General features: G+C 37.0%; 1 protein-coding gene across 4 annotated transcripts in view; it reads right to left on the bottom strand.

Moving 5' to 3' along the window:
• CCDC50 (coiled-coil domain containing 50) overlaps positions 1 to 15,774 on the bottom strand; it is a 72,559-nt gene that overhangs the window by 24,998 nt on the left and 31,787 nt on the right. For all 4 annotated transcript variants that reach the window (XM_012448933.2, XM_012448932.3, XM_012448935.2 and 1 more), the window contains exons 2-5: positions 14,533 to 14,595; positions 13,539 to 13,665; positions 10,205 to 10,295; positions 1,415 to 1,532 (exon numbers count right to left, since the gene is read on the bottom strand). In XM_012448933.2, the coding sequence (XP_012304356.1) occupies positions 1,415 to 1,532; positions 10,205 to 10,295; positions 13,539 to 13,665; positions 14,533 to 14,595 (399 nt within the window). The remainder of the gene's footprint in view (positions 1 to 1,414; positions 1,533 to 10,204; positions 10,296 to 13,538; positions 13,666 to 14,532; positions 14,596 to 15,774) is intronic.

Here is a 15,774-nt window from a genome sequence, read left to right as displayed (position 1 = left end):
AAAGGCCACAGAGCTGAGTTCTACTGATTAAGGTAAATTTAGAGCAAAAAATGTTACTGCGCAAAATTATATTCAAACTATAATAATCCTATCAATATACACTGCTTTCATTCTACTCATTAGAGAAACACATACTTACCTTTTATGATGGAATTACAGAAAAGCAGCTGACAACTGGTTTGCAAGACCCTTTAGGATCACTGACCTTAAAATCTTTACTCTCTAAAAGTTGCCTTTAGGTTTTGTTCACTTGTTATCCTAAGTATTGGTCTTTAAGCTGAATTTCATTAAATACTGACACTTGTAACTACAGGAAAAGTCTTGTCTTTGACAGATCTTTGATAAGGACTGAACAATACTTGCAAATACTCATTTCCCAACACATTTTTAAGATAAAGAATCACCACAGCTGCCACCACCACACCATCACCATCACCACACTGCAAAGCAGGCACCAGAGAAGCAAAACTGAGGGAATTACTCCTTCAGAAAGTATTCTATATGGTAATCAAATAGCAAAGAAAGGATCAAAAGGAAAAAATAAACATGGAAATCTTAAAATTTAATATTGTTTGTCATCAGTAGGCTAAACCATTGGCCTAGTTTTAAAAGACAAGAAAGCATAGAAAAAAACTTTGTTACCCAGTAACTGATGCATGGTATACCTTCTTTATTCATACAACTTTGCTGCTTCAAACAGTACTGCCTAGACTTCTTGAGAAAGGTTAAGTCCAGAGACTCATCCACCATTTTCCACACTCCATTTTTATGTGCTTAGAATATACTAGGTCATTCCAAGTCACTAAAGTTTATAAAAGAATGTATGCCAATTCTTACAAAATCATATTCAAATTTTAAGTCATAAAAGTGGCTCTGGTTGTCCAATTAAAGAACAGATAAGGCCGAGAGTGGTAGCTCATGCCTGTAATCTCAGCACTTTTGGAAGGTGATGCAGGTGGATCACTTGAGGTCAGGAGTTCAAAACCAGCCTGGCCAATATGGCGAAACCTCATCTCTACTAAAAATACAAAAATTAGCCAGGGATGGTGGCACATGCCTGTAATTCTACCTACTTGGGAGGCTGAAGCAGGAGAACTGCTTGAGACCAGGAGGCAGAGGTTGCACTGAGCCAAGATCACACCATTGCACTCCAGCCTGGGCAACAGAGCAAGACTCCATATTCTGTCTCAAAAACATACACATACATACACACACACACACACACACACACACACACACACACACACGAATTTATTAGATTCAAAAAGAATCTTGTCATGTATCTAAATGTACCCAGTGCCTGGGGATAAGAGAAACATTCCCAGGTTCCTAAGGTCACTTTATGGACAAAATTAAAGGAATGTTTTATGGTTGTGTCTAAGGATAAAACAGATCATGATGCAGGAATTGTTACCTCCATCTTCATAATAGTAACTATCTGCATAAGAATGGGTTGCAGGAAACTCTGGAAAGTGTTTCTTTCGCTTTTTCTCTTCCTGTAACTCCTTTTCTTGCAAAAGACGAGCTATGTCCTGCAAAGACAAGAGAGAATGGAAATATGCATTACCAAAGAACAAACAAACTCCATATGGTAGGGGCTTGACATTTCACTGTCAAGTTTGTATGTGCTCTGTCCATGGCTCTCTAGACTTATTCTGACATTAATTTCATGCTCTTCAAATGCCAGATGATTGCTCAACAGGAGTGGCACATGATCTAGATAAGTGAGAGAGGCTTTTTTTTTTTTAATTGAAATTTAAATCTAACACAATACAAAGACATACAAACTTCAGTACTTCCTAAAGCAGGTTACACAGTAGAATTTTTAAAAATACATATTTGTGGGCCCTTTTTCAAGCTGATGATTCACTAAGTCTAGATGGGGCAGGATATAGTAATCTACAAAACTTTATAAATTATAATTTAATTTTAAAACTTTCAAAAAGAATTTTATGGGGAATTTGATTGAGCTTTGCATTAGAATACCACTGTCTTAGCTGAAAAAGAGAAAACAATCTTCCTTCTGTCTCCCACCTGTTCATCCCCAGGCAAAATTTTAGCAGTTATTAAATGAGAGGCACTGTGAGGGATAGAATGATGAATAACATTCCATAATGTTCCCAAAAAAGATGATCATCCCTTTATGAAAACAAAAATTTCATAGAAACTTTTCAAAAGAAAACATAACTACAATAAAATTAAATTCTAAATGCCTCAAAAAGGTTAAAATGCCCATGGGACTACAAAAGAAGGAGTATCATTCTTGCTTAAAGGAATTAGTACAGGATTTTGCATTGTGTTAGGCTTTGAACAAAGAACTGAATTCCAATAGGCAAAGTCAAAAAAGAAAACATCAGCAAAGCTATGAACATTTTAATGGGCACCTATCTAAGGAACAGCCAATAGTTCAATTAGAACATAAGATACGGAGTGTTATAGAAAAAGCTGAGGCTAGAAAAACAATCTAAGGCTGGATCACAGGAACTCCTTTTAGACAATCTTAAGAAGTCTGCAGTCTACAAGGTAGGGGAAGAAGGGTTACTAAAGGTTTTGAGCTGCAGGGTAACAATGTTCTAAATCTGAAGATTATTTCTATGAAAGTGCCATAAAATAGCCTCTAAACTTAAATGCTCATGTATACTTTTAAGGAGAGAAGTCTATCGTTATCATCAGATTCTTAAAGGCTCATATAAATATGGGAACAATACTCACTGACACAAATGTTAATAACAATTATTGGTAGTTTGAGGTACCTACTTCTTTATATTTATCATTAATAAGGAATACAAGAAGTACTACATGTTAATGTTGTAACTTTAAAGCCACAATTACTATCGTTCTTCAAATTTTATAAGTCCAAGTGAAGAATACACTAAGACGGCAATATATAGTTTAAAAAAAAAATTTAAGTTAATCAATTTTTTTTTTTTTATCTGTACAGAAACAAGTTGTATACTGAATCTAGGTAAATTAGTAGTATTTAGCTATATCCTCAGCTGTTTTTTACTATTCATCAAAATAGCCTTACAAATCTGACTTTATGCCAAGTACTAACTTAAAATGTACCATTAATACACTTTTACCTGACACATATATACATTTCTTAATAAATAATCTATGTAAATGCCCACGCAATAGTGTCAGACACTAAAGTGGGCACTCACAAAATGTTCCAACTCAGAATGAAAGGTAAAAGATACCATAATCCTACTTAACACGAGTATACTTTTCATGAATAAAACTTTGAATTTCTAAGAGTTTGATGGAAAAACTATCCCCGAATCTGAAAGTTAAAATGAATCTCTTTTCCAGTTCAACTCAGCTGTGGTTTAAAGAGACACTGGGAGAGAAATAGCCACTACTAATATGAATTTGAGGGGAACTTCAATTCTTTATCTGAACAATGGAAAGTTTGAACTATTCAATCTTTAAAAAAGTCAAATGCCTTTGACTCCTTAATGTATCATTTTAACAAACCTGTGTCTACCAGGTGCCAGTCCCTGTGCCATTCTTTAGCTTTGATGTTTTACAAAGTAATGTATCAATCAGGAAGAGAGACAGGAACGGGACAGATAGCCTATTCTCCAAAAAACTATTATTTGTTACAGAAGAATTTCCCAAATTTCTATAATGTTTACTACAGAAGTAGAAAGAAATGCAAACATTTTCCTGAGCTGTATGTTTACTAAGCACCTAAAACTGTATTTTCCTAAGTGGTTTGCTTCACAATAAACAAAAATTTCCCCTGCTATAATTGAGGGAAAAAAAATAAAGGAAAACTGTCAGATCCAACTTCCAGCAGAAATTATTAAACTATGCTCCACAGACCTGGTAAACATAGCTTTATTAAAATGATACAGTAAGGAGTCAAAGACATTTGGCTTTAAGACTGAACAGTTCAAACTTTCCATTGTACAGATAAACAATTGAAGCTTCCCGCAAAGTTCATATTAATTAGTAGTGACTATTTCTCTCCTAGTTTCTCTTAAAATCATGTCTGACTTGAACTGTAAGAGAAAAGAGATTCATTTTAACTTTCAGATTTAGGGGACAGTTTTTCCATCAAAGTCTTAGAAATTCAGAGTTCTCATATAATTGCTTATAACTGCTTTCCTGCTACTGAATTTAATCCTAATGATTGGATACACAGTAATACACCACTCTCTCTGTGTAAAGAACCAGGAGAGAAAAATGAATTATGACTCATCTTTATAATGTATTAGTCAAACAAGGTGTTTTTAATCAAGTAAAAAAATAATAATTACCATAATACATCATGCACCTTAGCACCCAAACCTTTTTGCTCTTTTAAGCTCTCAGCTCTTTTTTGAAAGAAAAGGTCTGCTAGGCTTGAGGAAGGAAAGGACAAAAATTCAATGGAAAACTGCCACTATATTATAGCTGAGGTTTAGTACAAGTCTGTTCTCCCTGCTTTCCAACATTACTATGCAATGAGTTTTGTTTGAAAATTTTAATATAAATTCCCCTGAAACAAGCTGAAGACGGCAATTATTAGTCACAGTACTTGGATGTAGCTAACCAGCTTAGTCACATTTGATATAAACAAACTCCTTGGTCCTCAGCTTCCTTACTGTTAATGGTGCTTCCTTACTGTTAATGGTAAGTCTAGAACAGCACTTCCCAAGCCTGTTGCTGAGAACGCTGGTGTCAAAACTTTCTCCTAAAAAAAAACACACCTTTCAACAGAAAGCATGTAGCATATCTAACTCTTTAAGATGGACATTAGCAAATTTTAAAACTTTGATTGAAAGAAAAAAAACAAACCTGTTATCTTCCCATACCTATAATTTTCCAAATTTATTTTAGAAGCTTTTGTTTACATTGTTTAAAAACTCAGGTAATTAATGTTCTACATAACATAACTTGGGAAAACAAATCTAAATGAACTCTTGAGCCTTTTTAAGGTCATTGTTAGTTATATTTTAATTAATGAGATAGACTTCTGGGCTAATATGTAAAAATAACCCTGTTCCACAGAAGACTTCCTAGTAAATACATTAATTGAAATGGGAGTTTACCATCGTATCTGACCTCTCTTTTCTGTTACCCAAGCTTACACAACTCTGGAAAATTGGAAACTATAACCATAAGAAAGGGAAGAGTTAAGGATCTCGAGAATACTACAGAAAGGCAATTTTAATGAAAACACAGACTTAGTGATTCCCTTCAGTGGGCCAGACATGTGCCCTGTGCCAGATTCTTTAGCTTTAAAGAACAGTGCTATGACCAGTAGAGGACTGGTATATATGGTAAATATCCTTAAAGTTCTTGTCTTGCTTTGGCTCTAAGAGAAGCATTAATATAAACAAGGTGCAGCGGCACCCAGAGGATCCCCACACATCTTTCCCAAGTAGATGACAAAGGACTGAAATATGGTGTTGAGTTCTTTGAGGTTATTTTTGTGGTTTACAGGTTGAACGAGCATTCCTAATCCAAAAATCTGAAATCTGAAACGCTCCAAAATCTGAAATTTTCTGAAGCACAGACATGATGCTCAAAGAAAATGCTCACTGGAACATTTTGGATTTTGGAGTTGCGGATGCTCAACCTGTACATGATTTAGATCATATAAATATGTAAGGGATTAAAGGTTACTTCTCAAAGTTTTCACCTCTATCGTCCAATGGTATTGCATTTTAAAAAGAGGAAACGTTGAATTTAAAAACAATCAAAAGGTGATTTTAAAATCTGATTGTTGCCATTGGCACAGTGTTATCCCAGCACTTTGGGAGGCCAAGGTGGGCAGATCACCTGAAGTCGGGAGTTCGAGACCAGCCTGACCAACATGCTGAAATCCCATCTCTACTAAAAATACAAAAAATTAGCCAGGCGTGGTGGCGGGTGCCAGTAATCCCAGCTACTTCGGAAGCTGAGGCAGGAGAACTGCTTGAACCCAGGAGCCAGAGGCTGCAGTGAGCTGAGATCGTGCCATTGCACTCCAGCCTGGGCGACAAGAGCAAAACCCTCTCTAAAAAAAAAAAAAAAAAAAAAACAATTGTCAAATGACTGTCAGAAAGAAAAAAAAAGAAAATCATTCCATTTAATAGCTAAACTTCTTTATTAACTAGCAAGCAACATATTAACATCCAACTCGGTAGGGATGCCAAGACAGGTATAAATCCAAAAGTGTTGTTTGATAAAACTTGGAAAGCAGGAAAATACCAATTCTATGTATGTAAAAACATCAGTATAATAGTATAAGAAGAAAGAAAGACCTCAACAGGAAGCCTCCCTCCCATTTCCCTTTCTAGTCATATATATATAAACTTATTTTTACAATGCTTAAAACATAGGAAAATTTTTAATAGCTAAATGGTATTGCTGTTTGATCTAACCTCTATTACCAAAGTATGTGTAAATATTCTTTCAGAACATGAAATCCTAATCTCCTTAAGAGTGCTAGTACCATGGTTCATACCAGACTCATTTTTTTAAAATGTGAACTGGTTACTAAGTTTATTCCTGAGCAGTTTATATTATAAAGGGCTTCAAATTGTTAAACTAGTGCCACAAACTTTTCATGACAGTTTGGCTGTGCTAATGATTACTTAAGGAAAAAAAAAAGTTTTTCCCTAAAATAGTTGTACATTCATATATATTTTAAACCTAGGTTTAAACACACACACACACACACACACACACACACACACACACACACACACACACCTGGTCATACACATAAGTACACACAAACTCTTAGAGTTTTATTTAAGAATAACTAAGTTAAATTAGCTGATTAACCCACTTTTATTAGCCACAAATTCATATAGTCCAGCATACCCAAAGTCTACAAGTGCCTTCCATAGGGTCTAGAGGGGACTCAACTACTATACTCAAACAACTATATAAAAGAGCTAAAAATAAATATACAGGAAAGCAAGACAGAGAGAGCAAGAAAGAGAAGAAGAACAAGGGGAGAGTTCACAAAGGTAGTAAGACCAAAAAAAAATTTTTTTTTAATTTTCTACATCTGTCTCCTGCATGGAAATGCTACTTTCCTTACATCTGTGCTTTGTTAACAAACACAATTAAAATTATACCATGACAAAGCTAGCTGTTCCAAAAGAAAAGGGTTCTCAGGCTCTACATTTGGTATTTATGTGGTGGTAACTACTACCCAGGAGAACTGATCCCAAAAATCTCTGAAAGAGATCTGGGTGGAAATCCAGAGAGGGATTTTCCACAGCCCTGCTGCTGAATGAGTACTTATTAACCAAGTAGGCTCTTTTGGGAAGTAGAAGAGCATTGAGGGGGAAGGGGAAAAAAAAGGAACTAAGACAGCTCATGAGTAACAAGCAACTCTTTTCCAAAATTGGCCAGAAGAATTAGCACTACTATCTCAGTCTTAGTTTCCTCTCCCTTTCAGGCACCCTGTTACCAACAGACTAAAATAAACAAGCATTTTCATATATCCTTCAATGGCAAATTTTACTCATGCAAATTTTCTTCATTAAATACTGACAACATACTAGTCAGCAGAGAGTCACATTTTTCTACCATAAAAAAATACCTTGGCACAGTAGCCATCTTCTCACCTGAGGCATGAGTGAAAAAGTCAAAAAGTCTGAAGTTTATAAAGGCTTGTCTAGTCAACAGACCTACACAACTGCATTTCTCATTGAACTTTTCCACTCTACTGAGGGCAAGCTAGTGCGAGGCCTGTAAAGGCAAGTAAGTAAACACTTGAGGACTTCTCAAATCACACCATACTGAAACACCCTTAAGCCTATTTAATTTTGCCCTATGTAGCACGTATCTCTCTATAACAGAAATCAAGGAAAGGGCAATTATAAACTTAACATGTACAAGATGCCCCAAGTACATGATCTCATTTATCTCACAACAGCCCTTTAGAGTATATATAACTACCATGACTCAACCCATTTCGAAACCTGAGGTTCTGCATGGTTCAGTGAGATGCTGAAAATCACACAGCGAAATAGTTATGAGCTAAAATTCAAACCCAGGTCAGTGGAACTCCAAAGTCCACATGTTTCATGCATGCCACAGCACATCAAAGTCAGAAGCAGTCCGGAGACCTGAATTGTACAGACATTTCTCTAGCATTTTATTATAACTTGGAATCAGTCAGTTACTTCTTTAATACTTAATTTCTACATCTGAAAAATGGAGTTAATCACTAAACTGTTTACTTTATATAGTATTACCATGAGATTACTTACTGTGATTACTATTTAGATTCTACATAATTAAAATAAAGTGTTTTATTTTCTCTTTCTATCCTGTTTTTCCCTAAATAAAAACAAAAAAGACCACAGGACAGCAGTAGCATTGATAAGAAGCCAACTTCACTATTCTGGTATCTTTTAAATAGAAGCTTTCCTGTCTCCAAAGTATAATCACTTCTTTTAGTTCCTAGAGTCATCCCCAAAGCAAAGTCTTTAGTATAAAGACGCAACACATTAAATACTAAGAAAGAGCCTCCTGTGTATTACAGGAAGTATCAAAAATCCCTAATTTTTATTTGCAGTTCTGATTACCACACGATCATGATTTGTTTCCTGAAGAAACTACTCAATACCCTCATACCAGGTGTCTCCCATTCATCTGGCATTGCATAAGAAGTCTCATAGGAACAAGAGTGGCTCAGAAGGAGTAGCAGTGTATGCAGGCTGTTTACTGATGACCCTGATCATATCTATTTAACAGGATGATCGTAAGCACCAGTTTGCCCAGTACAGTTTCAGTTTATGTAATTATTAACAGCATTCTTATAACCCTCAAAAGTGTTTCTGGGTGCATAACAAACCATATTGTCATCAAACTATAAAAAATGATAAATCAATTTCTTCTCTATTATAAATCAAGACAGTGACCAAGGACAGCATAATAGGTGTGAAAGCAGGTAGTATAGAAACGATGTAAAACGAAGTAAATTGTTCACACGAAGTGATGAAACTAAGCCAGGCATAGTGGCTCATGCCAGTAATTCCAGTGCTTCGGGAGGCTGAGGCAGGAGGATAGCCTGAGTTCAGGAGTTTGAAACCAGCCTGGGCAATAGAGACCTCGTCTCTACAAAAACGTAATTTAAAAATACTAGCCAAGTGTGGGGGCGTGTGCCTGTAGTCCCAGCTACTCAAGAGGCTGAGAGGATCACCTAAGCCTGGGAGGCGGAGACTCAAGTATGTTTACACCACTGCACTCCACCCTGGGTAATGGAGCAAAACCCTGTTTCAAAAAAAAAAAAAAAAGAAAGTGCTGAAAATATAACACACAAAAGGAAATAACAGCTAATGGTAAATTCAAGTCTTCTCACAAACCAAACACTATTGCTAATTTTAGTCATTTTCAGCCTTAACAATAGAACTTAAAAATATATACAGAATCAAAATGATTAATTTTTTTAAACAACAGATCATAGGAAAGTGAAACCTTTAAGAAAAAGAGTGAGAGCAATGCCTGCTCCCTGCCTCTCCCAACGACTACTCCCTGCCTCCTGCTCAGGTTCCACTCGAAGTCTGCTCTCTCTAATGCTGCAAGAACAACCAGCAACCCAGGGACAGATACCTTGTAGTAAGCTGAATAGTGCCCCCTCTCCAAATTCATTTCTATCCAAACCTCAAAATGTGACTTTATTTGGAAACAGAGTCTTTGCAGATGTAATTAGTTAAGCTGAGGTCATATTGGATTAGTGTGGGTCCTCAATCCAGTGACTGATGTCCTTGTAGGAAGAAGCCACAAAGATACAGACAGGGAAGAAGGCCATGTGACAATGGATGCAGAGACTGAAGTGATGCAGATACAAGCCAAGGAATGCCAAAGATTGCCAGGAGTCAGGAGCTAGGAAGAGGCAAGGAAGGATCCTTCCCAAGAGGTAGCATGACCTTGTCAACACTTACGATTTTAGACTTCCAGCCTCCAGAACTCTTAGGACAATAAATTTGTGTTAAGCCAAGTTTGCAGGAGTAATTTGTTACAGCAGTCATAGGAAACTAATTCACATCATATGTGAAATTATCCATTATCATCTCTCAAGACTTTTACCACTTACATAATCAAGAGGGTATAAATCATGGTCCATAGAGGAAAATGCAGCCCAAATAAGAGACATTCTGCTTCCCATTCAGCAATCCTTCATTGAGCCCGTGACTGCAAGAAGTATTTGCTCTAAAGCTGAGCACCTCTTTCTCCATAAGGGAGAGGGGCAGTGACTAAGTTATACCTCATCCTTCTTCTCCTGAATGCGTCGTCTCTCTGCCTCAATAGCCAGCTTCTCCTGAATTTCCTGAGCAATTTCACAGTCTTGTTGTTCACTAAAAAGCAAAGGTGAAAACATGAATAAGGAAAATAAAAAATAATGTATTTCCTAAAAATAATAAATACAATTTATTGAATACTCAATCTATGAGAAGTATGTGTTTTTCTCACTTCATCTTCAAGATAAAGATGCAAAAAGGCGGACACTTTCACATTTACTGATGAGAAAACTAAGGCCCAGGGAAGCTAAATCATTTTCCCAAGATCACAACAAAAATATGTGGCAGAGCTGGAATCTGATCATCACACCCAACAATGGAAAGCTCCACGCTTCTTCTATACCACCATATCACTTCACCCCACTGAGGCCTGTTTTCTGGTCCTGCCTCTACCACTAATAACCACAAATCATTCTCTGTCACGCCATTTTATAAGTTATAAAAAAGTTTACACTTAGTGACTTCACATTATAGGTCTAATATCATAGTATTCTTACCTACTCAAACCAAAGAAATAAAAATAAACATAAATCTACTCAGAGCAATTCTTATATATTTTCTTTTCATTTGCTCATTATAATAAGAATCATACACAAAACATGGTCTTAGTTTTCAAAGGCCTCTCTATATTTCTGTCTTCATTCAAGACTCTACCTGAACCTCCCAAATTAATGTAAAATCTGTATAGAGTTAAGTGACTGATAACTACACTCGATGTAATACGTGGGAAGAAAGTAGAAGCACCACAGAGAAGGCAAACCCAAATGAAGTGTTAAAAGTCACAAGTGACACAGAAGATGTATCTTCTGGTACAGAAAATAAAGAAGTGAAGTTTCATCTGAGCTTAATGATTTCAAAACATATTTCCAAGAAGTTTCAGCTCTGGTTCAGTCAGCTAATTATACAGACTCCTGGGAAAACGAAACTGAGAAATCAGTAGTAAACAGGCAATAATCCTGACTTGGGACAGCAGTCCTGGTAGCCAGACTGAATAAAAGGTTCCAATTCAATAAAAACTGCAGCATTTCATCCTTCCCAAGATGTCCAGCTATCAAAATTGCCAGGGAGTAAACTGAAAGACTTCCCTTTCAGCTTACTTATTTAATCTAGGAACAATTCCAAACCCTTGAAGTCTGAGGCAGAAATATAATACCTGCTGCTTCTCTCATTTAGGACCTACAAAATATCACTCTCTACTTTTGATTTATATTTGAGTGGTTTATCTTGATAATTTCTGAATAAGCTCATTATACTGTTATTAACCTAATTCAGGATTTTAAATATCTGTATCAACCTCAGAACTGGCCTTTCTAACAGAGAATTGTGAGTAATTCTAATAAATGTAAAGGGCAATGAATTTAGAACTCTACAACATTCTAGCTTTGGCTCTCACCTTAACCTGTGACACTGAGTCTCATAACATCTCAAGTATCTCTCTTCCTCTTTATTTTTATTTATTTTTTTTTTGAGATGGAGTTTCACTCTTGTTACCCAGGCTGGAGTGCAATGGTGCAATCTCGGCTCACCGCAACCTCCGCCTCCTGGGTTCAGGCAATTCTCCTGCCTCAGCCTCCCGAGTAGCTGGGATCACAGGCACGTGCCACCATGCCCAGCTAATTTTTTGTATTAGTAAAGACAGGGTTTCACCATGTTGACCAGGATGGTCTCGATCTCTTGACCTTGTGATCCACCCGCCTCGGCCTCCCAAAGTGCTGGGATTACAGGTGTGAGCCACCGCGCCCGGCCCTCTCTTCCTCTTTATATCTCCATTATCATTACCTTCAATTTAGGCCTCATCATCTCCTTCCTCTATCTCTATCACCCCAATGTCCTCATTCAAGCCTCATCATCTCTTAATTTGACCACTGTTCAACAGCTGCCTTCAAATCTTGCCCCTTCTAAGCCTTTACTCACCTATTCCCCAGAATAGATCCCAAAATGAAAATCTAAAACTACTCCAATGGTTATCTATTTCCTATAATATAAAATACACAAAACTTGAATTCTTTAACATAACTTATCATGACCCTTTTGGTCCAGCTTTTGACTACTTTTCTGGCCTCACTTCCTACTTCTGCCCCAATTACACTCTCTACTCCAGCAATACTGAACTTCTTGCAGCTAACATGAGTTTCCAAGTCCTTTTACCTCCTGCCCTTATGCATGCTGCTCCTTCTGGCTACAAAGGTTTTCCCCAAATCACTATAAACTTCCAATTAACCTTCAAGTTTCAGATTAAACATATCATCTGTCTCCTGAAGCTTTTCCCAGTCTCTTCTCTCTAAACAGGCATGAAACTTACATTTCAATTCTCTGTGACTCATGCATATACCTCCAGATATATAATGCTCAAGGGGTTTTCCCGAGGCCCTTAAAAGTTGTCCTATTTGCATCTCTGGCCTCCTTTCATGGTGTCAAATTTAGCATGAATCAATAAAAGTGTTTATTTACAAAATAAGGAAGCTTAACAAAATGATTAATAAAGTCCTCTCTACAAATAATAAACAGAAAGACAAACCCTTCCTCTAAGTTAGCCAAAATGACTGGCTTTCCTTTTTCACCTGAATATGACACTAAAGTAAATTAAGGGGTTCCTTCCATTTTTCCTTTACCCCTTCCTCCTCAACATAGTATCTGTGGTTAAATCTATCCTTAAAGATTTAGGATGTAAGAGCCACTCTCAAAGAAGAAATGTATCCTAGGAGCTTTATAACACTGAAACAGACTAAAAGTCACTGTGTCAAAAGAAAGCTGAGAAATAATAATTTCCATTTATCTGTCAGTTAAAGGAGGCTAATGAGAGAGAACTTCTGTCAGACACTGAAGTTATGAAGATAATGGTATACACTTCAGAGCATCTCAGAACATTCGGCTATGTACTGAAAAGAAGGGAAAGTAAGAGCAGCAAATGCAGCTACAACATAGAAAGGAACCAATACAACCCATAAAGCTTTCTGATGTCCACTATCTCACTGGATCCCCCTAAGAAACTATGAGGCAGAGGGGACAGAGGTTATTTTCCCCATGTTATGGGTAAGGAAAATAAACTCAGAGAAGTTGACTAATTGGCCCAAAGTCATATAGCTAAAAATGTTAGAACTCAAACCATCATTCACATGTCCTTAAACCTGGTCAAGTGTTCCAACAACAAAGAAAAATGCTAGATATCCACTGTAAGACTTGCAATCTAATGGGAAAAAGAATCAGAGGTACAGAAGTAGTCTCCTTCTCCCCTGCCCTTGTTGCTAGCTCCACAGAGAAAACCATCTTGACATTACCCCTCCCCGCCCACATCCTCACAGGTCTTTGTAGTGCTTCTGGAGCTGTGCCTGGGCTTTCAGATCTTCCTCCTGGAGCTGCTTAGCCACCTGGAGGTCATGCTGGACCAAACGGTTCCGCTGAACGTTTGATGCCAAATGATGTTCAACTGGAACAATAAGATTGAGGATAGGAATTACAATGCCTTGGTTTGTTAGTAATAAATGTCACAATAATCTTAAGAGCTTTACCGTAACACAATAGCTTTGCATCCATCACTTCATTTTATTGTCTCAACAACAATGTATAATAGAGAGCAAAAGAATTATTACCCCACTTTTTCGTTAAGCAAAAAGACGATCAAAAGGATTAAATAATTTGCCTTTGGTCACATGGCAACAAAGTGGCAGTACCAGGATGTCCACACAAATATTCTAGAGTCAGGGCTAGTGCTCTTTCTACTACTACATATTGTCACTCTATTTATTAACTGCATTTTTCAATATTTTAATTTTTATATTGATATGTGAATTAATAACTCACAAATCATATATTCACAAATATGTACTTTAATATAACATGCATAGCTTAGATTTACTTTCCATCACTACACTGAAAAAAAAGATTCAGAAAAATCCACAATGGGATCTCATTTACACTATGGTTGCCTGAGAAAGCTGTTCACGTCCCCATCCTAGGAGCAAAAACAGATTTATTCTATGCACTTCAGTTAAGTCTATAACCATTGTGTCCCTCCTATAACACAAGGCAATGAAAAAGGTTCAAACCCCTCTTTTTCTCTTGAAGATGCAGCAGTCTACTAATTCCTGGCAGTCTATCTTACTTAAACATACCCAAAAATTCACTGATCACCCTGGCATCATTTGCCTAAAGAAATCCTTCATGATTTATGGAGGGCGTCGACAAGTGACTGTGCTCTCTCCCTACCTAACTCCTGAGAAACCAGCCTCAAGCTTCCACTTAAAAAAGAAAAGAAAAGAAAACTGAAGGAGCATAAATGAGAGGTATTACTCACTCTCTTGTTCCTGCAGGCTGTGAGCCAGGGTGTGGTCCTCCAGGACAGCAAAATCTCGGCATACTACAGAAGAGGAAGGAGGAAAAACAGGCAGGAAGGCTCATTAGTAATACTTTAACACACAAAGGAAACCATTTTTTTTACTTAAAAAAAATCAATTCTAATATTTCAGGATGACAAACTTTCTAATTCCCAATGCATAAAATAGTGACTAGTTAAGTCTGCAGTCTTTAGTCACAAAAATCCATACTGCCTGTTAGTGCCAAGCACAGGGTGTCACAAAATACTGTTTAGCCTTGGCCCCTGGCCTGAGGTGAGAACATTTACCAAATCAGATTCCAGAGGTCTAGAAATTCCAATCCACTTCTATAAAAGGAGACTAAGTACTGCTGAAATAACAGAAGTATCAGTCATGCTTTGCATATTGCTACTGAGAGAGAGCTGAGGTATTGCATAGTCAGAGGTGTTAAAAGAAATCTGACCTATGCTTCTCTGTGGTTCAGAAGATCCTCTCTCAGCAATTTATTTCTACCCTGGTGTCTTCTAAGGAAAAATATACTTTCACTAGTCCCTTAGGTAGGGGCAGATTTCTACTTAAAAAATTCTTAATTTCTTAAACATTCTTTGATGGGTCAGTCTCCAGGTACCTGAGTTAGAAGTAGGTCTCTAAGTCCCTCTAAACCTTAAGCTGCCCCAAAATAATCTACAAACCAAAAGAAAATGGGAACCCTGAAAGAAACCAGGAATCTGCCTCAACTCTGCCTCAACTTGAAGATCCAGGCAAGAGTTATTTCCTGACTTGTTTTCTTAGAAGCAAAATGGGAACAAATAGTCTGGAAGGTCCATGTTTACCCCAAGCTGCTATTTAAACTCCTGCTTCTTAAACATACAAACAAACAAAACACGCAGGATTCATCATGCAAAGTGCTGTTTTAAGGACGTGTAGTTTAGGTGATACGTTCCCACTCTATTCCAACCATGTAATTCATGTTAAAAAAAAAAAAAAAATTCCCCAAAGCCTCAGAGTACTGCAATTGAGTAGGACTCAAGAAAAATTCCCTAGGCCTTAGGAAAAGTTAGATTTCTCTCTGCAGCTTTGGATTTGCCTATGAGGACACTTAACTGAAACAGAATGAAGAACATTCCTTTGCCATTCTTCTTGTACTTATGTATGCTCACATATACACTCAACATGCTTGTGTCCTTCACTACTGAGAGATAATGTCATAAAAAGGTAGGGAG

Source organism: Aotus nancymaae, unplaced genomic scaffold, assembly GCF_030222135.1.
Source record: "Aotus nancymaae isolate 86718 unplaced genomic scaffold, 86718_ANA_hifiasm-v0.15.2.pri h1tg000067l, whole genome shotgun sequence".
In the NCBI taxonomy this organism is placed as follows: Eukaryota; Metazoa; Chordata; class Mammalia; order Primates; family Aotidae; genus Aotus; species Aotus nancymaae.
Note: the sequence above shows the minus strand (reverse complement) of the source record. Positions and strands in the feature narration are given on the sequence as shown.